Below are 27,588 nucleotides of genomic sequence, written 5' to 3'. Positions count from 1 at the left end.
AAGCTAAACAGACCAAAGCCAGCCCCAGGTTGAACAAGAAAGCAGGCAGCCAGTATTTTCCTGAGTGTAACTGTGGGTACCGCCTCTATTGGTGGTAGAGACTTGGTACTTAAAATGAACTTCGAGCTGTTCCAAATGTACAGATTAAGAACATCTGGCATGTAGAATTAGGATTCTGATGGGAGATATATACTGATGCTGTCTGGTGTGGGACAAGAGTACATTGATGTATGGATGATGATCAGTAGTCTTGGAGAACAGAATAAAGATAGGATGAGAAAAGAAAGTATTCCTTTGATTATAATGACTAAGTGTTCATAAATTCCTTCATGAGGAAGAAGTGGAAATTATCAGAGCCTCCCACTATGTACCTTTGGTATTATAGTGTATTATATATTTATTTTAAAATTGGGGTGTAGTAAAATGGATAACCATAAAAGGGCAAGCTTAGTCATGTAGCTCAGGTATTCCCTTCGAAGCCTACACAATTGTTAGCAAACTATCTAGTGGTCTCTGGAAGATATTTTTGGGGAAATATTCAGATGTTTTTTGAATACTATTTTGTTGAAAACAATTCAGGAAATTTCCCCCCAGGAAAACTTCTGATTTGCAGCATGCAACATAGAGCCTGAGCACTCTTCCCCGGCTTCCCACTGTACTTGGAACAGGAACCAGACTCCACCGTGGCTTCCACAGCCTGGCATGACCTTTCTCCTTGCCTTGACTGAAAGCTGTATTTAATGCCACCATCTCATATTTTATAATGCAGCAGCCACACTGGGCTTCTTTCAGTTTCTCCTACTTGGGAAACTCGAGCTTTCTACATGCTATTCCCTCTGCGTGGATTAAGTTCTCCCACCTTTCTTCTTGGTTTCTTCTTATCCATTCTTCAGCGATCACTTCCCCAGAGACCTTCCCAGACAACGTCTCTAAGCCCTAATCTACCCCCATCTCTAAATTTTTAAAATTTATTTATTTATTTATTTTTGAGGCAGGGTCTCGTTCTATTGCCCAGGCTAGAGTACAGTGGCATGATCATGGCTTACCTCCCTCGCTCAAGTGGTTCTCCCACCTCAGCCTCCCAAGTAGCTGGGACTACAGGTGCAGCCTCCCGAGTAGCTGGAACTACAGCCAAATCACCATGTCTGGCTAATTTTTGTATTTTTTGTAGAGAAGGGTTTTGCCATGTTGCCCAGGCTGGTCTCTAACTCCTGGGCTCAAGTGATCCTCCTGCCTCAGGCCCCCAAATTGCTGAGATTGCAGGCATGAGCCATTGCGCCTGGCCCCTATTACTAAATAAAACATCACCTTCTCCCCAGCACCTACACATGGCACATACTAGGTATTCAGTAAACATCTGTTGAATGAGTGAATGAAAGACCGTTGAAAGCAGTGTGGCAGAGTGGAAAGAACACTGAATTTTTCCGCAAAAGGCCGGATTCTAGATGGGATTCAATCCCTTAAATGTTCTAAGACTATTTCTTTGTCTTTAAAGTATACCTGTCCTACTTAGTTCTGTACCTGTAAATATAAAATGGAAGTTGGTATATAAAAGTGTCATAATAATCATAAAATGCCACTGCAAATGTAAGTTAATGTACTATTCATGGACTCAAAAGGAAATCACATATAGTCAATCAGCAAAATGTTTTTCAGTGCTGAATTATTGACACTGTACTGCATTCATCACTATTATCAACCTTTTAAAGATAAGATTTAATTTTTTTAATTTTTAAAATTATTATTATTATTTTATTTGTAGAGATGGGTTGCCCAGGCTGGCCTCAAGTGATCCTCCCGCCTTGGTCTCCCAAAGCACAGAGATTACAGGTGTGAACCACCGTTCCCAGACAAATATCAGATTTTATGAGTAAGGATGAAAAGTAAATAATTCTAGGTGAAATATTTTTATACTGCAAAAAGCTTCCTATGTCCACGTAAAAACCATCTTATTTACTTAACAAGAGATCTCTGAGACACACAGTCTTTACGAAAAGCTAATTTTAAAGGATATAGTAGATGCATATGCTGTCAACATAATGTCTCATATAATAAGAGTTCAACTAACATTTACCAGACAAATTTTTGAGATGGAGTCTTGCTCTTGTTGCCCAGGCTGGAGGCTACAATGGCATGATCTCGGCTCACTGCAACCTCTGCCTCCTGGGTTCAAGCGATTCTCCTGCCTCTGCCTCCTGAGTAGCTGGGATTATAGGTGCCTGCCACCAAGTCCGGCTAATTTTTGTATGTTTTAGTAGAGACGAGGTTTCACTGTGTTGGCCAGGCTGGTCTTGAAGTCCTGACCTCATGATCCGCCCCCCCTCGGCCTCCCAAAGTGTTGGGATTACAAGCGTGAGCCACCATGCCCGGCAAAGTTTTGCTTTGCTTATAACATCCATATCTAATTGTAATTCATGGTCAAGATACTTTAATACTTAAGTCATCTGTTGAGTGAAGGGTACTAACAGTAATTAAACAGCCTGTCATTTAGGGGTTTAGCATGCACCTAAAAGTATTTTAGAAGTGTGTCACCGAAATGAGAGACATTTAGGTGGCACTAGTTTCCTGAAGACTGAAAGAGTAACCCTACCCACGGGAACTGCCTTGCCTTGGATAGATGGTAGGTGGCAGCAACAGACCAGAAATTATGGTTAACTAGAGCACTAGACGTGTTCTTTTTAATGTTATTCTATCATTTTTTTCCAAAATAAAATAATATAGCTGCAAACCAAGTAGATAGTAAAAATAAATAAGCATGATGTGACTAATTTGCATAATACAGGCTCCCTAAGCCTTTATTTATTCTATAATCTTTCAACAGCAATTTATTTTTCAACAGCTCTAAGCTTGGTTTTGTTACTATTCTTAGCTTGTTTTTTTTTTTGTTACAATCCTTATTTCTTCTCTTTGTAAGTGTTGAAAATTTTAATGCTCCTCTATTGACAGAAAGGGATGGCATGTTTGAACTTTCATTCTGCCTAACCTTCGTTCTATTCCTGTTGTGAAGATTTTGCCCCAGACATTGCATTGGTCAAGGTTTAGTTACTGAAAAAATAATCCATTCCAGACAGTTTAAACAGAAATTGTTTAACACTGGGCATTAAATGGCTTATGAAGTTGTTGGCAGGGCTAATGAAAGAGGCTCTTGGTCACTCACTCTCAATCTGAGCTTCGTATCACAAGCATCTGGGTTGCTTTTTTAGAATATCAATTCGGGAATCCATTGCTGACATAATGAATCAAAACCTTTGGGCATAAACTCCCCTGGAAATTCAAATGTTGAGATCAGAGTTGAGATCCACTTTGAGGCTGAAGTTTTAGGATGGACTTTTACTGCAGAACTGGGCCATCAAGGGATCTACTGATCCTGCAATAGGAAACCATTTGCTGAATTGGGAAGTTGTTGCTATAGCTGCTGGATTCAAAACAATGCATCCCCTGCCATCATCAGAAGCTGCCATGCTCTGGAAACTGCCACATCCAAAAAGCTGCCACTCCGGGACCCGCCAAGCTTGCTATGATATTAATTAGTAAAACAGATGTCCTGTGCCCTGCCTCTTGGTGCCCCACAAGCCAGTGAACAGTCAGTTAACAATGGCACAGAATAACTAAACTCCTCCGCGACTGTGCTTATCACAGAACCAGCAGCAGATGGCCTCTGCCTCACTCATACCCTCCCTCCACATCTACAATTTTAATTCTGCTAGTGGAAACTCTATCACATGAGGAATCTTAATTGCAAGAATGTCCAGGGTTTGTAGCTTTAAACTTCCCAGCCCTACAAAAACAGGAAGTCCAGCTAGAAAGAGATTGCAATGGATGTGTGTACCAATCCACTGTTTCACCAAGGACATCATGAAGTAGATAAGTTATTTTAAAGACACGAAGGCCCTTGTTGTCACACTAGCCCAGACCTGCGGGTAAATCTGAGTCAAGCCTTTTCGGGAGTTTAAGTGTGTGTGAACTAAGAAGAAATCAGGACGAATCTCTTCCCCGGATAGGCTCCTTGCTTCCATAGGAAAAGCAAACCTGATACCAGCTGAAGTCCACGCCTGGGGGATATTAGGAAGGGAGGGGTCTGTGTTGCCTACTTTTTGTCTGAGCTGGTGGCTGGCCCTTTTTCCCCGAGTTGGTGGCTGGCCCTTTTTCCCCTTCTCTGTCTTGGTGTGATAGCTCAGAGTCTGGGCACACTCTGTTCAAAATCTGACTTTGCCATTTTTTGCCTCCTTGGTGTGTCCAAGCAGTGGCATCTGTGATTAGTTGCCTCCTGATGTAATATTAACTTTACCTTTTTCTCACTCAATACCTTCAGATGCATACTTCCTGTTTTCTAAAGGACTCAATGCTAATTATAATGATATTTTCCTTTACTTTTCCTTACTTCTAGATATGTTCTTATGCATTTTATATTATTTCTTCCTCTGGAAATGAACTATTTCTGTAACACATTCTCTTCATTAATAAAGGTTTTAGTATATTCGATTATCTACTTGTTCTTCTTTATGCCAGTTCAGATATGCTTTAGTGCTTTGAAAGTTAACTGTTTGGTCCTATCTATGCCTGAGCATGACTTCAGGGTTGCCTCGAAATTTAAATTATATGCACACAATTCACAATTGCAAAAATATGGAACCAGCCCAAACGCCCATCAATCAATGAGTAGATAAAGAAAATGTGGTATACATATATATGCACATATACCATGGAATACTACTCAGCCATAGAAAGAAATGAAATAATGGCATTCACAGCAACCTGGATGGAACTGGAAACTATCGTTCTAAGTGAAGTAACCCAGGAATAGAAAACCAAATATCGTATGTTCTCACTCATAAGTGGAAGCTAAGCTATGAGGATGCAAAGGCGTAAAAATGACACAATGGACTTTGGAGACTCAGGGGAAAGGGTGGGAGGGGGTGAGGGATAAAAAAACTACATATTGGGTACAGCGTACACTGCTTGAGGGATGGATGCACCAAAATCTCAGAAATCACCACTAAAGAACTTATTCATGTAACCAAACATCACATGTTCCCCCAAACCTATTGAGATAAAACATAAATTTAAAAATAAAAAAAATTATATGCCTGTATACTGAAATAGTGAATCTGCTCATGCACCATATTGAGAAATTATTTTGAAATGTTATTATGAAAACATATAATAGGATACTAAAATAAACTTTCAGAAAGTAAAATTTTAATTTTAGAATAGTTGTTGATTAAAAAAATTATTGTGAATATAGTAGAGTTCCCATATGCCCCACATTCAGTTACCCTATTATTAATATCTTAATATTAATAAATAGTATTTTCTACCATTGTTAATGATAAATGGTATATTTGTTGCAATTAATGAACCGATATCGATATCTCATTATTAACTAAAGTTTGTACTTTATTCAGATGTCCTCAGTTTTCACCTCAAGTTCTTTTTCTGTCCCACGATCCCACCAGGGATACTAACATTGCATCTAGTCATCAGGTCTCCTTAGGCTCCTGGTAGATGCTTCTCAGGCTTTCTCTGTTTCTGATGACCTTGACAATTTTGAGGATTACTAGTCAGGCATTTCGTAGAATTAAATTATATTCTCTTCAATTTTTAATTTTATTTTTAAACTTCAGGTAAGCATTTTAAACACACACAAAATTAGAGAATAGTATAATGAATCCCCATCTACCCAAGGCCCAGCTTCAAAACTGTCACCATTTCCAAGTTTATTCTATCTAAACTGTCCTACCTGCCAACCCCTGAGGATTTTAAATCAAGCCCCAAATATTATATCATAGTACCCTTATGTATTTCAGTACATGTCTCTAACAGATAAGGCCTTTAAAGAATATACCCACGATGCCGTTATCACAGTGACAAAGTTAATGATGATTCTGTAATGTTTAGTAGTCAGCCTACATTCAAAGTTCCCCAATGGTCTAAAAAATGTCTTGTTCAAGTTTACGTACTCAAATCAGGATCCAAACAAGGTATATGTATTGAATTCTGTTGATTTGAAAAACAGGACTTTTGTCTCTGCTTTAGCTGAGACCTGGGACTGAAAACAAAACCATAGTTATAGCTACATTTTGAGATGAGGTGCTAAACTCCCTGTGTTGTGCAAAAGGGGCATTTTAAAAGAGTTTTAAGATTTTTAGTCCAACACCCACCTCAGGATCCAGAGTATTTCTTTGGGGAAATGCAGTAGGGAACTGTGGCTTTTTTCCCTACCACCGTGGGAGAGAGAAGCAAGGTGTCTCCCCATCACCCCAAGCTCAGTGAGACAGTCTTTAAGAAAACCTCTCTGAGAACTCGGTGTTTACTCCTTAGAGCTAGAAAGACACGTTGACCGATACCTGAGGAAAGGAAAGAGGAAAGGCTGTGGCTGGAGATGTCTGAAAAATGACTGCCAAGCAGAGCAAAGAGAGGTGATTGAGTTCAGAGCAATCTGTGACTTCTATCACTGGTAGGGCAGAGATATGAGTCTCCATAACTAGATATGATGGGAGGGAGGGATGTGGTCCTGTGGTCAGTTTAAAATGGATCCCACCCAGATGGCCTTCTTGCTGGGGGCTAGTCTCTTTCAGCAGAAAGAGGTTGGAGGTGTAGCATTTAATACAGAAGCTGGGATAGGGCACTTAATACAGAAGCTGGGATAGGGCTGTGGAGAGAACTGGCATAGCCTAACAAGGGAGCAGCAGTCAAGAATTCCAAGTGGGGTGAAGCTCTGAGTCCCTACAAAAAGAATCCTGCAAAATAAGTAGTCAGCTTTGAATATTCACCATTCCCAGAGAGCCTAAATGGATTTCAAAAGTACTTGTTTCTTCCCATTTTCAGCTAGGTAGGGGGAAACTAAGGCAAGGGCAGGGGGGACCAACCATGCCCTCTCCTCACTTCAGCATACTCAGTACCAAGCTGGGAGAGGGAAGACACTTTAATGTTACATATCCTTCTGACTTTTTAATATTAAATTGGACTGTGACAAAGAAAAATTGGTTCAAACCTGGGACAGAATCTCCTTCTGGAAAGAAATCTGCTTTGCTGATAGAACGCTTAAGCAATTTTCTGATAACTTGTAATAAGATTAAAGCCTCTTCTGGGAAACCAGCTACTTGCTCAGCTGACCAACAGTCTGCTGTCTAATAATTTTGAATCCAGTTTAGTAATAATTAAGCATTTATTTTACCTATAAAGTATTCCTTCCACAGGGAATCATTGAATGGAAATTAACAATTTGTATCATGTTGGGTCGTGCACTTTCAACATAATGATTACAAAAATATTTCAGGGATAGAAATATGCTGATGGATAAAGTAATTTTGCTTGTCCTTAAAATCAATCATATCTTAATGTCAAATTTCTGAGAAATAACTCTAGCAATCACTTTCAAATGACCCCATGTGGTGATGAATTTGAGAGTTACAGGCGGTACCTCCTCACTTCGAATGTCATTTGGACACAGAGTACTATCTATCCTTATTTCACAGGTTCTGTGTATTATCTATCCTTATTAGATATACACATATATAGATGTGTATTATCTATCATATGTATTATTATCATATATAGATAATACACACATGTAAATGTGTATTATCTATGCTTATTTTACAGATTCTGGTGCCTGGTCATCTTTTACAGTCATATTATATAAGCAGGATTTTCCCTTTCTATGTATTACCTTAAACATGATCCTAGATCACAAACCAATTGTCTTAAAGGGTTCAAAGAAGGGAATTAACAGGTTTTAATTTCAACCAGTAGTAACACAAAGCCTAGTTATTCCAAAGCTGTTGCTCAGGTTACAAAACCAAAGCTTCATATAATTTAATCATGCATTGTACGTGAAGGACCTGCATACATTTGTTTGTATAAAAAGCCAAATAATCATATACAGTATTGGTAGTAATATATTTAAATTGGCACAGCCCTTCGAAAAACAGTTTGGCAATATATATCAAGAACAATACATGCTTATACCCTTGATATGATATTCTAACTTCAATTAAAATACGTGGGAAGGAAGCCACATGCATAAATATTTTCTTTTTTATGGTAGTGAAAAATGAGAAGCAGCCTGAATATGTAACAACAGGGACTCACAGTAGGTAAATGTGTGGTTTATCCACCTAATGTGATTTATTAAAATATTCATTGGAAAGACTACAACATGGAAAAGAAGAATAAAAGTTGAATTCATACTATAATTACTTAAAACATATATTAGAAACATTTGCCTACATTTTCTAAAGACTTAGAATCACATATTATTGGCAATCCATGCCGAAATGGTACATAAAAATTTCCGTTTGCTAATGTTAGACTGCTGGCAGACACAGGAAATTTTTCAGCTAAGCAAATGTCAATTGTTGCTATAGCACTTCTAAAATTCAAATAAACCTACCTAATAATTGGCAGGGGTACTCTTGGGTAAATGTGGAGAAAAGTCAAAGATTAAGAAAAGGAAAATGTCAACCTTCCCAGTCAGTGACTACTTAGAAGCTATGGTATAGTTGTCCGTTGTTATCTTCAGGGGATTGGTTCCAGGAATCCCCTTGGATATAAAAATCCTGGAATGTTCAAGTTCCTAATAGAAACATACATACACATATTGTCCTGTATGTTTTAAGTCATCTCTAGATTATTTAAAATACCTAATGCGATGTAAATGCTATTATACTGTATTGTTCAGGGAATGATGACAAGAAACAAGAGTCTGCATGAGTTCAGTAGAGATGACTTTTTTTTTTTTTTGGAGACAGGGTCTCGCTCTGTCACCGAGGCTGGAGTGCAGTGGCCCCATCTCGGTTCACTGCAACCTCTGCCTCCTGGGCAAAAGTGATCCTACTCCCACCTCAGCCTCCCAAGTAGCTGGGACTACAGGCACAGGCCACCACAGCCAGGTAATTTTTGTATTTTTTATAGAGGCGGGGCTTCACTGTATTGTCCACGCTGGTCATCTCTAACTCCTGGGCTCAAGCTGTTTGCCAGCCTCGGCCTCCCAACATGTTGGGATTACAGGTGTGAGCCACCGTGCAGGCCAAGATACTTAAAAAATTCTGTTTGAGGTTGGTTGAATCTATGGATGCAGAACCTGCTAATATGGATGGCTGACTGTACTAGTGGGGAAGACACACTAAATAACTAGGATAAAATCTGGTAACCACTCGCAGAGATGACTGAGCGGGATAGAGGAAGATTTTGGAGAAGGGGGAGGCATTCCAGATAGAGTAGACCCAAGAGAAGAGGTTCTTTGTTTTAAACCTCTGTACTGAGAGAGCAGAATAACCGAGAGTGTCTTGACTATAGTTTAAATGCAGGATTTGCATAAGCAGGTAGTGGAGGCTGAAGACCTTAGGTTCTATTTTGAACGTATTAAGAAGAATGATTTAAAATTTATGTTGATTCTAGAGTCTGCATGGAATGAACTGGGAGATGGAAGAGTCAAGTTATGAGGTCTCTGCAATAAACCAAGACCTTCACTACATAAATTAACTGCAGTAGCATTTCCAGAATATATTTTACTTTAAAAATGATTTAACCATATTCTAACCAAGTTTTGGATGATTTTTGGTGTTCTCTAATAGAATTGGCATAGTATATTGAATCAGATTGCAGTGGATTATTTTAACTGTGTGGCCAGATGCAGAGAAATATGCAAAGGTATTGAGGCCAACAAATAGAGAAATGCAAATTCTCACAAGTAAACAGATTTGGAATTCTAGAAGGTGGCAGATTATCAATAGCTGTATCCAGATCCTTTGGAGTGGTGGATGGTTTTATATTAAAACTTTATAATAGCTCACCAGGAAATAAAATTCAGCCTTAACCTTCTAGGCAATTGGGATGTTGCTGAGAATAATCCAGACAATCAAAAAAAAAAAAAAAAAAAAAAAAGGTCGGGTGTGGTGGCTCACACCTGTAATCCCAGCACTTTGGGAGGCCGAGGCAGGTGGATCACCTGAGGTCAGGAGTTTGAGACTAGCCTGGGCAACATGGTGAAACCCCGTCTCTACTAAAAATACAAAAATTAGCTGGGTGAGGTGGCGCATGCCTGTAATCCCAGCTACTTGGAAGGCTGAGGCAGGACAATTTCTTGAACCTGGGAGGTGGAGGCTGCTGTGAGCTGAGATTGCGCTACTGCACTCCAGTCTGGGTGACAAGAGCGAAACTCCGTCTCAAAACAACAACAACAGCAACAAACCCACACCAAAAAAAACTGTATGAACAGCAGACAAGATGACTACAGTGTTTTTCTTTTGTCTGTTTCCACTAGCATAAAAGACTTCATATGTTTAAAAAGTTTCTTATCCCAGAAAATATCACAATCCGTTTAGAATACGAGTTCAGGCTCAATTCCTTCCTGACTGTACAGAAGAGCTCAAGATGTTGCAGACCTTATCTTAAAAGCTGGCTTGGTAGTCACCTAAACATTTCATAAATAATTTACTAACTCTCAAAACACTAAACGAGCAGGCCCTTGATTTCAAAAGCCAATCTTACTGGGATGGAGTAGGGTGGGGGACCTGGGATGGGGGATGAAAGGGGTTGGAAATGGGGAGATATTGGTCAAAGGGTACAAAGTTTCAGTTAGTGTGAATAATAAGTTCTGAAGATCTGTTGTCTAACATGGTGACTGCGGTAAATGTATTGTGTCCTTAAAAATTGATGAGAGTAGATCTTAAATGTTCTCTTCATTAAAAAATGGTGCAATGGATACGTTAATTTCATTGATGTAATCATTTCACAATGCATACATATGTCAAAACATCACCTTGTACACCACAAATATACCCAACTTTTATTTGTCAATTACACTTTAATAAAGCTGGGGGAAGCAACTCTTTTTTTGGGCACAGCATCCGGCTTTTATTTACTAACTTTGAGAACAGAGTACCTTGATCAATTAAATGGTAGGGAGCGCTGTGGAGACAGCATCCTCCCCAGTCCGGAAAGAGAGGCCTAGGATGCCTGGGGCCCAGCGGTCTCTTCCCTTCTGGCGTCCCCGGCTGCCCTCGCTCCCAAGCCCCGCAGTCTCATTTGCCGCTTCCGACGCGTGACCCCGGCGCGCTAGCGTCCGGGACCGGTGACAGGCGCGGGGTGCGCCAAGCAGTCCCATGTGTCCCCTCCCTCTCGCAGCCGCCGCAGTCGCTGCGCCCCGAGCCCCTCTCCGGCTCCTCAACAGAGGGCTCACCGCCGCCATGTCTACCGCCCGGTCACTCAAATCCGTGGACTACGAGGTGTTCGGGAGAGTGCAGGGTAGGAGGCCCCTCTACGGTGGGAGATCAAAAAGGTTATGGGAGGAAGGGGAGAAAGCTGTGAGAAGCGCCTCCCACCTAAAGTATGCCTTTTCCCGCTGTGGCTGGGACTTCCGCTCAGCCATGACACAGCAGCGGCGGCGGGGAGGGAGGCGAAACGCGCATGCGCCCGAGGACTTGGACGGGCGGAAGTACGGGAATGGGGAGGGAAGTGGCGGAGGGGGAGAGAAGGGGTCAGGGGACTGCTGAGGACCAGAAGTGGGCGGCTGCTGGGTGCGGGAGTAAGCGGCACGGGGGGAAGGTTGAAGTTGGGTAGGAAAAGAAGAGGGTCTTTTAACTAGTGGTCTCGTTGCTTGCCACTGAAGCTACCTGGGCTTGACTTGAGTTTTAGGAAGGACACTTAGATGGTTTAAGGTTAATTTTTCAGAGGTCAAACCGTTTTTCAGACCTCTTTGTAGCTCTTAAAAGAATGAAATTGTTATCTAATTTTTGTTTCATCCTAAGTTTAAGTAGTTGCCAAGTTTGTAATGTCTGGCTTGTTGAAAATATTGATATTTATAAATGAAAATATTAAGTCACTCTGAGATTTATGCAATGGAATATAAATAGGGTAGTGATTTAATATCCACCATCTTCATTTAAAATAAAACTCTTCAACAATGGGAAATTTTACTCATTTCTTTTCCTCTTTGAATTTGATTTTCATTTCACTTTTCCCACCGAATTACCCCATTGTTTTGCTTGAGGGTTTTTTTTTTTTTTTTTGCTCACCCTATCATACTTTTCTGCAATATGTATATGTACATATATGCACATGTATGAATAAGTGTAATGCTTTTTCTTAATTTCCTTTGACAATAAGGCTCTGTTAGAAACAAATGCTGGTTCTTTGGTGCCAAAAAGAAGAACTAGCGCTCAAAGAATTTTCTCAGCAAGGCAATTTTACCTCTATAGAAGGGTGTGACTCGCGGATGAAGCAATGGCAATGGCACACCTGAACAGGGGAGGGGAAGGGGTTCTTATTCCTGATGCAGGTAGCCTCTACTGCTGTGTCTTTCCCCTACTGGCTAGGGTTGGACCGCACAGTCTAAGCTAATTCCGACTGGCTATTTTAAAGAGCAGACGTACGAGCTCAAGTGGCGGGGTGAGTAATTTGGCAGGAAGGGTGGTTACAGAACAGGTGACTCAGGATGATTCAGGTCAGAGCAGGTGACCAGGGGTGACTCAGGATGGAGCAGGTGACCAGAGGAATAGAGGTGAACTACTGATTAGAACTGGTGGAAAAGGTTGTTTACTGAAACTAGAGGCGAGGAGAATGAGGAAGCTAGACTTTAAAATAGAGCGCAAAGAACCGAGCATACTGACATACTGATTCTTTGAAGAGAAATTTAGAACTCATTGTATTCAACAGCTCCAAGTATTAAATTTTTTGTCTGGATTGAGTTATTATTGAAATTATTATTAGAACACTAGATGAAAATATAAAAAGTATGATAAACATTATTAAAATTTAAAGGTAAATTTGTGTTAGAAGTTTATTTTTTAAATTTTATTTTTTTAAGAGGTGGAGTCTTGCTCTGTCACCCAGGCTGGAGCAAGTGCAATGGCACAATCATAGCTCACTGCAGCCTGGAACTCCTGGGCTCAAGTGATCTTCTGCCTCAGCCTTCTAAGCAGCTGGGACTACAGGCTCATGCCACCATGCATGACTAATTTTTAAAATTTTTTTGTAGAGAAAGGGTCTCTGTTGCCCAGGCAAGTCTCGAAATCCTGGCTTCAAGGGATCCTCCTGCACTTGGCCTCCCAAAGTGATGGGATTACAGGCGTGAGCCACTGCACTCAGCCAGAAATTTATTAATGAGAAGACTGGGGGTGTTTATGGAACCTCGGTTGGTGGAAGAGTTGAATTATTCTTGTATTTGGTACTCTAGAGGTTTTTACACTTTGGTGCAGTGTACCAGGGTAAGATTAAGAATGGGTAAAAGTGTGCCTTTTGTAAAGAGATCTTTTTTTAATTTAATTTTATTTTTATTTCCTATAGGTCTTTGGAGAACAGGTGGTGTTTGATTACATGAATAAATTCATTACTGGTGATTTCTGAGATTTTGGTGCATCCATCACCCAAGCAGTTTACACTGTACCCAATGTGTAGCCTTTTGTCCCTCACCCCGTCCTATCCTTTCCCCTGACTCCCCAGAATCCATTGTATCATTCTTTTATGCCTTTGCATCCTTATAGCTTCGCTCCCACTTAGAAGTGAGAACATAGAATGTTTAGTTTTCCATTCATGAGTTACTTCACTTAGGATAACAGGAGACCTTTCTTTCAAAGGATGATTGTGCAAAGGGAGGTAGGAAAGGAGTCTCAGGTCAGTTTTAGGAAAGAATATATGTGGAAGTTGAAGATCTGGAAATTGATTCCCTGAACATTATGCATGGATCTGTACTCTTTAGAAAGTCTTTGAGTGAACCCAGCGGTATGTTATCCTGCTTTGAAAACTGCCACAATAAGTCACCAAAACACGTAATGTAAAATACGAAAGTGGTGGCAAAGATCACCTGACAGAATGGTCCACTAGAGAGAAATGGCAGTAGTGAAGGAGTCTGTGTGTGTGTGTGAATGTGTGACATTTATTGTGGGTGTTCTTTGTGCTGAGCATTTCACTGTTGTTTACTTAATCATCACAATTTTGTGAGATGCATGTCTTATTCCTGGTTTAACAAGGACAAAACAGGTGCACAGAGATTCAGTAACTTGGACAAGCCCTTAGTTGACAAATGGGATTTGATTCTACATCTCTCTGACTTTAAAACTTGTGCTTTCCCATTATATGATGTTATCTGCTATTACATTATATATTTCTATTAACTATACAATTCCACTTTTGTGCACATAGTGGTAACACGGTATATAATCACTTTGGACCAGCAGTAAAAATATGGAAAAGAGAAACGTACTATACATAAATAGTGGGGTTTAAAAAGTCAACTTTAGGGCAATAATTCCTATAGTTTGCAGTATGCTAAATGGAAGAGAGTACATGCCCACTATTGATCAAGGCATAGTATGTAGTACAAACTCACCATCACATATTTACATACATCTACATTGACATTCCCTGACAATTTAGAATGTGCCAAGCTCTGTACTCAACATTTTACATATATTGTCTCATTTAATCCTCATCCCTGTAACTGCAATGGTTTTTCTCATTTAACAGATGGAGACATTGAGGCGTGGGAAAGTAACTTCTTTCCCAGTTATACACAAGTTAAGAAGTGGGATTTGAATCTTAGTAGTCTTTTTTTTTTTTTTTTTTTTTTTTTTAACAGGATCTCATTATGTCACCCGGGCAAGATCATAGCTCACTGCAGCCTTGAGCTCCTGGGCTCATATGATCTTCCTGCCTCAGCCTCCTCTTGAGTAGCTGGGACTACAGGCATGAGTCACCATGCCCAGCTAACTTTTTAATTTTTCCTTGGTAGAGAGGGAGTCTCACTATGTTGACTAGGCTGGTTTTGAACTCCTGGCCTCAAGCAAGCCTCCCACCTCGGCCTCACAAAGTTCTGGCCTTATAAGCATGAGCCACCAGCCTGGGCAACAGAGTGAGACTGTCTCTAAAGAAACAATAAAATAAATAAAGTATGGAATAATAAAATCTTAGTGAAAACTGTCTTGTTAGAAATAATGGCTATGAAAGTAAATTTGCAATGGAAGAACCTATAATTGGGAACATTTATTATGGACAAAATATGGATTGATAAAGTCATCATTAAAATATTTGAGTGGAAACTATTCCCAGTGAAAATTGTTTCAATGACATGAAAGTGAACATGGAAAAAATGGAAAATGTTTTAACCCTCCTGTATGGAAAATTGATCAATGAATTAAATTGGCTTGCTTGAGTTTATTGCAGAAAACGTTTTCCAACCAAAAATGATGTGTTGTTAGTATAGGGACCGTACAACTGGTTTAAGCCAATATGGATACATTATTATGAACTAAAGTCCTTACTTTTTTCAAGGTTTCCTTAGTTTTTGCCTAATGTCTTTTTTTTTGGTTCCAGGATCCCATCCAGATACATTTAGCCCCCTTGCCTCCTCAGGCTCCTTGAGGCTGTGACATTCTGTTAGACTTACCTTGTTGTCGATGACGTTGGCAGTTTTAAGGAGTACTTTGAGGTCAAGTACTTTGTAGAATGCTCCCCAATTGGGATTTGTCTGATATTTTTGTTATGATAAGACTGGGATAATGGGGTATTGGAAGGAAGACCACAGAGGTGAAGTGCTGCTCTTGTTACACCTATCAAGGGTATATACTGTCAATCTGACTTATCACTGTTGATGTTAACCTTGATCACCTGGCTGTGATAGTGTTTGTCTTGTTTCTCCACTCTAAAGTTACTCTTTTTTTCTCTCTCTCTTTTCATCCTGTACTTTAAAAAATCTTCACATTCTCAAGGAGCTCCACGTTTTTTCCCCACCAACTTCTCTTGCATCGAGGACTTTGGGAGAGGGTTAAGAGAGCTGGGGACTGAGCCCCTGTGCTTTTATAGTGTTTGTAACTGTGGCCTGGTTTATAATGTTTCTATAGATGTTTAATTATATTTACATCTAGAATAATATAATCTGAAAATTTGAAAGGGAAATTGATTATGCTGTGTGTAGATGCTTTGATGCTTTACCAGCTCTCAGGGGAATACTAATGACACTCCTAGAAATGCATTGTGACAATCTGTTGGTATACATGTGCTTAGAATTTTTTTTTTGACTGAGTTTTTTTAGAATAAGAGTAGCTTATTTGACTACTGATGACACAGAATTCTTTCAGTGCCACTTTGCCAGCCAGAAATCTCCACGGCTAGTGGCACCTCTGCCCAGGCTTTGCTTGGGCCCACTGGGCTTACTCTGCCCACTTGGCCCAGCAGACTGCGCTCAGGTTGTGCTACTGGTCTGGATCCTGCGCTTGCCTTGGCTCTGTGGTCAGCCCGCAGCTGGTCCAGGGGTGCCGTGACCAACTTCTACCTTGGGTGCTGGTGTCTGGATGAGGGGGATGTGGCAGTGCCCAATAACTTGGAGATGCCAGCAACCACAGAGCCCCAAGGTGTGTTACAGCTTTTGCTTGGGGAGTCCTGAGGTCTGAGCCTCCAGAAAGTGTTACACTGTCGTTCATTTCTGCTGTCTGCAGCTTCAGTGAATGGGAGCGTGTCACAACTCATTGGGTCCTGCTGCCTGCAGCTCAGCAAATGGGGGCATGTTGGCACACAATGGTTTTTTCACTCCTATAGCTCGGCGAGCATGAGCATATGTTACAGCTCTTTTTGCACCTGCCATTCGCTCTTGTCCCATGACCAAGAGGAATGAGGTACGCGGACACTGGAGAGTGAACAAGGCAGAGAAGAATTTTATTGACTGACAGAAAAGCTCTCGATAAAGAGAGGGGACCCGAAGTGGGTAGCCCTCTGTGTGAGAGGGGGCCTGAAAGTGGATAGCCATCTGTAAGGCTGAGTCTGGGGTTTTTATGGGCTCAGAATGGGGTGTATGCTAATTGTTCCATGGGTGGGCCTAGAAAAAGCACCATTCAGTTGGCTAAAAGGCATCGAGGAAGTTCTCACTCTGGTTGTGGACTCCACCTGGAACTGGCAACTCGGTTTCAGGTTTCACTTGAAGGTCTGGTTTCACCGGAGACCTGTCCCTGTCTACCTAGGAATTTGTCTGTTTCCTACTGCTATAACTGAGATGAATACCATATTTCTTAAATATTGCTTAAAATGAAAACTGGGATGAATTATTAAATGGCTTTGTCAGATAATGCATGATTTAGAAGTACACATTTTTCTTACATAGACAAGTAAATGGAAAAGCTGTGTTTTAGAGGTTGAAAATATTAAGTACCACCATTAAAGTCAAGAAACATAAATATGGTTAACTCTAATTCCCTCTCCTTTCTTTGTTCTTATAGTATTTTATTTATAGTAGTTATACTTTGTGTTTATCCTTTTAATCATTCTGCTTTCAGCTACAGTTATCTGTGTACACTTGTATGTGTCTCTCACTGGAAAATAATGACAGTATTTTGAAGGTCAGGCTGGTGGCTTGTTTTCATATCCCCTACACGGCTACGCCTCTAGTGGGTCCTTCAAAAGTGAACTGAATTAAATTGAAGTACTTGGGGATATCTGGCTTGGAGAAGAAATTGTAGTGTGATGGCTGTTTTAACTGTTTGAAAGATGCCGTGGTGTATGGCTCCAGGGAACAGACCCTGGACTGATGGCGAAAGGTTAAGTAAGGCAGAATTTTATTCCACATAAGGAAAGCTTTGTAACAATTAAAGATATTTACAGTCATTAAGGGCTGCTTTGTAAGGCAGCATATAGATCACTTCCTGCATTCAAAATTGACACATGCAGTCAGATCCCAGGATGAAATGGTAGGTTACAATATAAAAAATAGGATTTTACATGAAAAGGTGCTGACATTTAAAACTCATCACAGGTTTCTTTAAATATCAATGTGTGTTTGTCAATTCAAAGTATGATTTACTTTGCAAACATTCCTCTCAGGGTTTCTCACTGACACCTCTTTCCACAAAGTGAGGTACAGTTGTAGTGGACTGGACCTTGACTGAGCAGCATATCGTGCTGGAGTCTTTTATCACCAAAAGGGCTGATGTCTGCCCCAGTTTCCAGAGCAGTGTCTGTAAAAAACCTGCATGTGTCATATCAGCTTTCCTTCTCTTCAGCAAGTGAGGTGGAAAAAGTATGGGGAGGCCACGAAAGCCCATAGATAAATCTCCTACAGAAGCCCTGTCCCAAGAGGGCTGTGTTCCAGCCAACACTGATAAAGTGCAGAAAAATGTCTCCACATCTACCTTTTCTTTCTATATAGATATCTATCTGTTGTGCAGTATGCTTCATACTAGGAATCAGGACTCTCAGAAAGATTCTGGGAAAATTCCTGGTGGCTTATGAAACTTTGAGCAGTTGATTCCTGCATGGTTCAGTGCCTTGCAGAGTTAATGGGCTAGAAGTCTTGAGACTCCTTGGCTCACCTTCCTCCCAAGGCTTTAAAATAAGAGTTGTAGTTTGAGGGGCCCAACAAATAACACCTATCTTCATTGTGTGAGTTACTGACAAGACAAAGAGTAAAGCGGAGTTTTAGGAATGTGATGTCTATCTGCAGGTAAGTGGACTTTATAATGACCTGTACTACAGAATTAAACAGTGGCCACCCCAAACTTCAGGCACAGGGAGGCTACTCTAGGGTAGAGCCAGAAGTATGATCCCTGTGGGTAACTTGCTCCCAGCGGGAGGAAGAAGAGGACATGCCTGGGCTGTGCATGTTTCTCCTTCTAAATTTACCCAGTAGATGAGTCACTGCATGTCCCTGTGACAAGGGCAGGGTAGAAAGTAGCCAGGAATGACACACTAATGATACGCCTCCTCACAGAAGGAATTTCCGCTAGAGAGAAAGATGCTTTCTCCTGCAGAAATAAGTTATAAAATCTAGAGAGAGCTCAGTCATTTAGTTCTACTTGCAGTACTTCAAGAGGATCTTCACTGCAGTTGTTTTGGTATGGAGTGATAGGAAAAAGTCAGGGAGGTTGTACGGTAAGCAAAATTGGAGAATGACTGCCCTTGTTCTACAAATAGAGGTAGGAAGGACTACATCATAGTCCTGTTTTCTGCTTTCCTTTTTTTGTGTGTGTGGCATTAACAAAATTGAGATATAATTTACATAACACTAAATATACAGTTTTTAGTATATTCACAATGTTTTGCAGCATTACCATTAATTCCAGAACATTTCCATCACCCCTCCTTCCCTTTACCAGCTGCTTCCCATTCCCCACCTCATTCCCCCATTCCCCACTTCTTCCTCCATCCCCTGGCATGTTAAAGTGCCTCAGGGAAGTCAGGGACAAAGTCTCTGATGTCCTTGGCCTCTCCCTCAAGATTTCAAGATTGCTGCTTAGCTCCAATCATAATATTCATACCATGATTAGGAGAAAAAAGGGTACCAGTGCAATACCCCGACATGGAGAAACCACTAACTCCCAGCCAAGTCAGCCCCTGTTGAAGAGCTGTCTTGAAAGTCCCAACCAGTGATACGGCTTACATTTCATTGGCCATCCCCACTATAAGGAAGTCTGGGAAACATCAACTGGCACATTGCTGCCCCAAGCAAAATCAGAGTTCTGTTAGAAGGGAAGAATGGGAGAATGGATTTGGGGTATGCAACTAGCTGTGCCTGTCACAGTCGTTCATATATTAAATACACTTCTAAACAATTATTACATTTGATGTTTTTTCCCCAAGTAGTGACACAAAAGGACACATTACAAAAAGATTGTGATCTTGTGTCCATAACCTCTCCCTCAAAACGCTGGCTCCGTAACCAAAAACAACCTAAATTTCTATTAAGTTCATATTGAATCTTTTTTTTTTTTTTTTTTTGAGACAGAGTTTCATTCTTGTTGCCCAGGCTGGAGTGCAATGGCGCGATGTGGGCTCACCGCAACCTCCACCTACCAGGTTCAAGTGATTATCCTGCCTCAGCCTCCTGTGTAGCTGGGATTATAGGCATGTGCCACCACACCCGGCTAATTTTTTGTATTTTTAGTAGAGATGGGGTTTCTCCGTGTTGGTCAGGCTGGTCTTGAACTCCCGATCTCAGGTGATCCACCCTCCTCGGCCTCCCAAAGTGCTGGGATTACAGGTGTGAGCCACCACGCCCAGCCCATATTGAATCTTTTCTATATGATTTATTTCAGCCTTGTTTATTTCCATCTATTACTGCCTTAAGCAATGGGTAACACTTTTATTATCCACCCAGTTTGTCAAGAAGTATGAATTTAACCTAAAATTGTGCCTCAAACTTACTGTTTTAAGATTTAATAAATGCATGTGTGTATTGTTACCATTCATAGTTAAAAATGCTTTTATTTGTTTATTTATTTGTTTGAAACAGAGTCTTGCTCTGTCACCCAGGCTAGAGTGCAGCAGTGTGATCACAGCTCACTGCAATCTCGACCTCACAGGCTCAATTGATCCTCCCCCACTCTATCCTCCCTAATAGCTGGGACTAGAGGCAAGTGCTATCATGTGCTGTCTAAGACGCATGTGCTAACTAGAGGCATGTACTGTCATGCCCAGCTATGTTTTGTATTCATATTTTTTGTAGAGATGGGGTTTCACCATGTTGCCCAGGCTGGTCTTGAACTCTGGACTCAAGCAATTCATCTGCCTTGTCTTCCCAAAGTGCTGGGATTACAGGCATGAGCCACCATGCCCTGCCCCAAATGCTTTTAAATTTAAAACTTTGAAAATTTAAACCAAATTAACATATGCACATGGATTAAAAAAAAAAAAACTCAAAACAGTATAGAAAAGCTGGTGATAAAAAGCAACAGCTACCATATCCTGCTCCAGTTTCCAACCCCAAATCCTGTATATTCTATAAAACAACCAATTTGACCATTTATTTTTAAAGTCTTGTGGTTTTTATGTCTTTATTATGTATATACTATGTGTGTTTGGGCCATAATCCTGAAAGATACAATTCCAAACGCCATAATCTTGCATGTTGAAATTCCAAAACATCAAAATCCTTAAAGTCTAAAATCCCCCAAATCACAGTTCTGAAAGATCAAAAATCCCAAAAATATAATCTGGAAAAAATCATTCAAAGAGTATTTAAAATACTAATTTTTGGCCGGGCACGGTGGTTCATACCTGTAATCCCAGCACTTTGGGAGGCCGAGGCGAGCAGATAACCAGAGGTCAGGAGTTTGAGACCAGCCTGGCCAACATGGTGAAACCCTGTCTCTACTAAAAATACAAAAATTAGCTGGAGATGGTGGCAGGCGCCTGTAATCCCAGCTACTCAGGAGGCTGAGGCAGGAGAATTGCTTGAACCTGGGAGGTGGAGGTTGCAGTGAGCCGAGATCGTGCCATTGCACTCCAGCCTGGGGAACAAGAACGAGACTATGTCTCAAAAAACAAAAACAAAAACAAAAACAAAACTAGTTTTTAAACATAATAAAAAGGGGATTCAGGCTGGGCACAGTGGCTCACGCCTGTAATCCCAGCACTTTGGGGGGCCGAGGTGGGCAATCACTTGAGGTCAGGCATTCAAGACCAGCCTGACCAACATGGAGAAACCTGGTTTCTACTAAAAATACAAAAATTAGCTGGGCATGGTGGTGCACGCCTATAATCCCAGCTACTAGGGAGGTTGAGGCGGAAGAATTGCTTGAACCTGGGAGAAGGAGGTTGCAGTGAGCGGAGATTGCACCACTGCACTCCAGCCTGGGCGACAGAGAGAGACTCCGACTCAAAAAAAAATAAATAAATAAAAATAAAAAGGAGATTTATTTGAGAAACATTTAAAAACACAACGGAAACTTCATAGGCCAGTTTGCAGAAGAAGATAGGTAATAATAACGTATGTATTTTTGTGACTGTACACACTGAGGTGTACTGATGACAGTCACATAGGTGTAACAGTTATGAGAAGATGAACTATATTCATAAGGAAGTAGGTCTAAAAGCAAAATATATAAATGCATATCACTATAGTTGGTAATTCTGTGCAACCAGTTTTGTAACTGGTCATCTGACATACCTTGATGGACAACCTAAGTCTTTTGATGAGATTGATCAAAAATTGTGACGGATCACCACTGTATATGCAGTCACTCAAAAAGCCGGGATGTCAAGAAATTTTATCTTTCACAAATGTACGTATACAAAAAGGACATCTCTTCATTTATTAAGGAAGTTTCAACATTTTTTACATACATACACAATACTAAGTCAGCGTTGTGGTGACACACTCGTAGAGTCAAATTTGCAAAAAAAAAAAAAAAAAAGCATAAAACAAATTAGAACTCTAAAACTCTTTACAAAGTTTATGCTTCTGGCCGGGTGCAGTGGCTCATGCCTGTAATCCCAGAACTTTGGGAGGCCTAGGCGGGCGGATCACCTGAGGTCAGGAGTTTGAGACCAGCCTGCCCAACATGGCAAAACCCTGTCTCTACTAAAAATGCAAAAAATTAGCCAGGTGTGGTGGTGTGCATGTGCCTGTAATCCCAGGTACTCGGGAGGCTGAGGCAGGAGAATAAGTTGGACCCGGGAGGTGGAGGTTGCAGTGAGCCAAGATTGTGCAACTGCACTCCAGCCTGGGTGACAAGAGCGAAACTCCGTCTCAAAAAAAAAAAAAAAAAAAAAATTGACATGCAAAAAGTATATTACAGTGAAAGATTATAGGCAGTTGCATGGAGGTAGTCCATAAGAATTGGCCAACTTTTCACAATCATTATCTATATTTTGAAGTCTTCCTTCATGATGAATAGCTGCTTTTTTTTTTTTTTTTTTTTGGACATGGCTCTTTTTGGAAAATACATTTACATCCGTATTCTACATGGCACTGCTCTTTTTGAAATTCTTCTATGATTTGATATACACTGACATGAGCATCCCCTATTAAGGTTTTCCATCTTCAGTGCTATGCTTCTATGTTTTGCATACATGGAAATTCATTCTGCATGCACTCATATACAGACTACAAATTTAGTGCAGACTATACTTGTGATCAAACAACAACACCGTTATATGTCTTGTAATCCTACCATGCACATAATTATCTTTAAACCAGTCAGTAACTTTGCTGGTTTCTTCAGGCAAATGCAGATTCAATCCATTAAAAGCTGGGCCGGGCGCAGTGACTCACACCTGTAATCCCAGCACTTTGGGAGGCCACAGTGGGTGGATCATGAGGTCAGGAGATTGAGACCATCCTGGCTAACATAGTGAAACCCCATCTCTGCTAAAAACACAAAAATTACAAAAATACAAAAAATTAGCCCGGTGTGGTGGCATGCACCTGTAGTCCCAGTTACTCTGGAGGCTGAGGCCGGAGAATCGCTTGAACCTGGGAGGCGGAGGTTGCAATGAGCCGAGATCACACCATGCCACTCCACTGCAGCCTGGGCAACAGAGCGAGACTCTGTCTCAAAAAAAAAAAAAAAAAGCTTCTGGAATTTCATCAGCTGGAAGGAAAGCCAATGCAGACAAATGACACATTTTTAAATTGAAGTTTTCATCATTGCCGTATCTCATGGCCAATCGACTCGTCTAAGTTTTCCACTAAATGCATCAGACTGAATGGAAAAAACAAACTTTGTTAGTGACATCTTGAAATTCACTTTTAGAAGCTTTGTTGCACCTAATCTGTCATTATGATTTGGGGATTCAGTTGAATCCATTTTCTTCTGCAACATCCACCAAATCTTCAAATAAGTGTTTTATAAAGTGCTTCCCTTTTGTCCAGTCATTCATACATAAATGAGTGGATAAGTTCTAGAATTTTGAGATCCAACAGGGGGATGAATCATATGCAATTGGTAAAAAATGGTGGGGATGGTTTTGAAAGTGCCACACATTAGCCAAACTGAAGCATGCACTGGTTTTTCTTTGTTAGATTGGGTGGTTTAATAAATAGAAGTCTATCTTCTTTGATGGACAGATCCCTGATCAAGAATAGTTCATCATTTAACGTGTTTTGTATCACTGGAGGAACCTCTGTATCAGCAAGTGCCTTTCATTCAGAAGTTCACTGAGCTTTTCAAATTCCATTTTTTTTGGCTGGAGGTAGTGGCTCATGCTTGTAATCCCAGTGCTTTGGGAGGCTGAGGCAGTTGGATTGAGTGAAGCCAGAAGTTTGAGACTAGGCTGAGCAGCATAGTCAGACTCCATCTCTACAAAAATTTTAAAACTATCCAGATGTGGTGGTGTGCACCTGTAGTTCTAGCTACTTGGAATGTTGAGGTGAGAGAATTGGTTAAGGCCAAGAGTTTGAGACCATAGTGAGCTATGATCACACCACTGCACTCCAGCCTGGGCAACAGAGTGAGACTCCATCTCTTTAAAAAAATTCCTTTTATTCTCCGATGAAGGTTATTTTTTTTTCCTTTTCCCCCCTTTTTTAAAAAAAATTCAGTTGGCACAGAAGAAGGATTTTTTTTTTAGGGCAAGCGTGGTACTATGTGTGAAGATGCGGAAGTCATACACAATTGAATAATTTGGCAGGGGAGATTTCTTGTATCTTTTGCCTGCATTTTCACTTCTCTGAAACACTCAAAACACTGAGGGCAGATCTTACCCACTTGGTCTACTCAGACTCACAGTAATCTCTGGAAACACCCTTACAGACACACCCAAAATAATGCTTTATCAGGTTTCTAGGTATTCCTTAATCCGGTCAAATTGACACCTAAAATTAAGTCCACAAATCCAGCCCTGGTCAATTTGGCACCCATATGTGTCTCCTTAAACCATAATTCACTTCCAAATAAAGACAATAACAAGGTAATAGTTCTGTTTAACATGATGCAGCTAACATGATGCAAATATTATGCACACAACCAAACAGGTACTAATCGTATCCCCAGAATTAGGCTTTCTAGATTTTACCATTCAGAATTTTAATCTTTCAGGATTGTGATTTTCAGGATTTTAATCATTAGGGATTTTAGACTTTAGAGATTTTTAATTAAAATTTTTATTTTTCTTTCAGAAATGAAGTCTTGCTATGTTGCCCAGGCTGATCTCGAACTCCTGGGCTCAATCAATCCTCCTGCCTCAGCCTCCCAAAATGCTGGGCTTACAGGTGTAAGTCACCACACCTGGCTGACTTTAGGGATTTTGATCTTTCAGGATTTCAACATTTAGGATTATAGCATTCAAGATTATGATTGGCACTAATACTATGTATATGCCTAATGTTATGTATATGCATAATGTCAATTTAGGCATTATTAGTAACTTCTTGCTATCTATTATAGTATATATACTATCTATTATATATAATAGATATGTACTATGGAGATATATGTGAGCATTAAGCATGTATGTCTACATATATGTGTGTATTATATATTCAGTCATTATATATTATCACTATGTAAAGTTCTGCTAGAATCAACATAGAATTCTTGAGATTCTTTGCAGAACTTTGAATGCAGTAAATTGAGCATCATCACTTTGAAAGTAAACTTAAAGTCTAATAAATATGATTATATGTATATTCACAATATACATTAACAATAAATATAATATATAATCAATATGTTAATATTATTAATGATATTATATTATAAATGTATAATACATATATAATAAAGATATATAAAAATTTATATGATAAATTATTATAGGATAGTTAAATATTTCACATAAATATTTATCAGCTGGTTTTAAAAAATTCATTTATTCAACAACCATGTGCCAAGCTCTGGTCTAGGTGTTGGGGACACAGTGGTCAGTAAACAAGACAGAAAGATTCCTGTTCTTATGGAACTGACAATCTACTATAAAGATAGGAAATCAAAAAGTAAACAATGTATGTGCAGGAAACATGGGGTGCATTGCTGTTTTAGATAAATTTGTTGGGGAATATTTCTTTAAGGAGGTGACATTTGTATGGAGGGATAAATAATGGGAAGGAGCCAGTAATGAGAATATCAGGGGGAAGAGGATTCAGGCAGAAGGAATAGTCAGTACAAAGGCTAGGGGGCTTGGCATCTTTAAGGGGCCAAAGGAGGCATATCTGGCTGGAATGGGGTGAGTAAAGAGGGGAGAACTAGGATATGAGGTAGAGGAATTAGGGGGCTGTGGCAACCAGAATACATTTCATTTCCAGTGTAATGGGAGCCCCTGTGGGCTTTTAAGCTGGGGAAGGAAATGCTTTGATTTTTAGTTAAGAAAAGGAAACCATGTTGGGTGCTTTATGGAGAATACACTGTAGTGGGGGCAGAATTGGAAGCAGGGAGGCTAGTTAAGGAGGTTCTTGTAGTAGATGAGTTGAAAGATTATGGTAACTTTAAGTATATAAACATTATCACCCATTCTTCTAGACACAGTTGGAACAGAATTAAACTATTTTTCAGTAAATCTTCAGTAATGACTGGGGCCTAGGAATAATTTAGAAAATGAGTACAATGCATGGGTTTGAATATTTAACTATGCGTGGTATCCAGATATGCCCTGATCTCAAACCTCGGGCCTTTGAGCATGCTCTCCTATCTGTAATGTTCTACTCTCATCATACTAATTTTTGTTCATCATTGAAGTCTCAGCTCTAAGACCTGTTTTTCAACAAGCCAGCCCTAAAATCACCCAAGAGTGATTGTCTGTCATGTAGCTGTTTTATGAACTCTAATTTATATCTAGGCTTATGGATTTTACAGCTCCAAATTGTCCATTATTTTAATTGCCATATTTAATTGCCAGTTTACTTGTCCATCTTTCCCACTAGATTGTAAACTCTTAGATGCAGGGACTGTGTCTTACTCATCTCATTCTTTGCACTTAAAATTAGACAATTGAAAAATGTTTGTTAAGTCAATAATCAATGTTTAACTGCATGCCTATTAGATTTACCTGAGTTACCTCATTCTTAGATTATGTTAGTGTGAATAAAATATTACATCAATAGATTGGAGCAGGTAATTTCCTTAACACTGCAACACATAGTGGAATATCTGTGTTTGATTCCACTTTAAAAATTTTCTCAAACCCCATCACCATAGGCTAATGGTCTTTGTCATCATCAATGAATAGATGGTGGAAGGGCTGCTCGAGATTCGTAAATGTTGAAAGGACGTTGCTCTTCACTGAGGGGCATGTTGTCAGTTTCCCTCTTTGGGCAGCTCCAGTATTTCTACTAGTAAGTGGTACAGATGGAGGGAGAAATCTACGTGACAGGCTGCCTAGGCTGTGCCAATGTCAGGTCCCTTTAGGGTGCAGGAGGGGAGAGTTGCCTTTTTATCATGCATGGTTTTTTCCATGTAATTCTTCTGACTTGTGAAAAAAAGGTGAGGCAACAATGACATGCAAATACATGAGTTATTACCAACACCAACTTGAACAGTGTGATGGAGCGTGCATCAGATCTGTGGTACCCTACGAGATTTTAATTTTCTCCTTTTGATGCAATTCTTACCTGAAATATAAACCCTTTTCAAATCTCTCCCAGACCTTTCTTTAAGGGGGAGTCAGCCATTGCTTCTAAACTTTAGTGGGCATAAGAATTGCCTGGAAAGCATGTGAAAACAGATTACTGGTCTCCACCTGTAGCATTTCTATTCCTTGGAGGAGGGGCCCAAGAATTTTATTTTCTGAAAAAAACTCTCAGGTGCTGCTGTTTCATGGACTACTCTTTAAATAGGAAAGAGATGGACTACGTGTTTCTAATTTCTGTTTACTGCCATTGCATGTGCTTTCTCTTTTCATAATGCTAATATTCTGGCCTGTTAGCGGTTGAGGAACTCATAGGGG

The 27,588-nt window shown here is 40.1% G+C and overlaps 1 protein-coding gene across 19 annotated transcripts in view; it reads left to right on the top strand.

The window, feature by feature from the left end:
• The window catches only part of ACYP2 (acylphosphatase 2), a 339,796-nt gene that overhangs the window by 136,673 nt on the left and 175,535 nt on the right, over positions 1–27,588 (top strand). For 2 of the 19 annotated variants that reach the window (XM_515475.6, XM_063789871.1), the window contains exon 1: positions 10,970–11,250. The exons of 16 other annotated variants lie outside the window; for them this stretch is intronic. In XM_515475.6, the coding sequence (XP_515475.3) occupies positions 11,109–11,250 (142 nt within the window). In that variant the 5' untranslated portion in view covers positions 10,970–11,108. Of the gene's footprint in view, positions 1–10,969; positions 11,251–18,774; positions 18,903–27,588 lie in introns of those variants that run through there. One more of the 19 variants, XM_016948533.3, reaches the window with a different exon arrangement.

The sequence above is a fragment of the Pan troglodytes genome, chromosome 12, assembly GCF_028858775.2.
Source record: "Pan troglodytes isolate AG18354 chromosome 12, NHGRI_mPanTro3-v2.0_pri, whole genome shotgun sequence".
Classification (NCBI taxonomy): domain Eukaryota; kingdom Metazoa; phylum Chordata; class Mammalia; order Primates; family Hominidae; genus Pan; species Pan troglodytes.
This window is presented reverse-complemented; position numbering and strand designations above follow the sequence as displayed.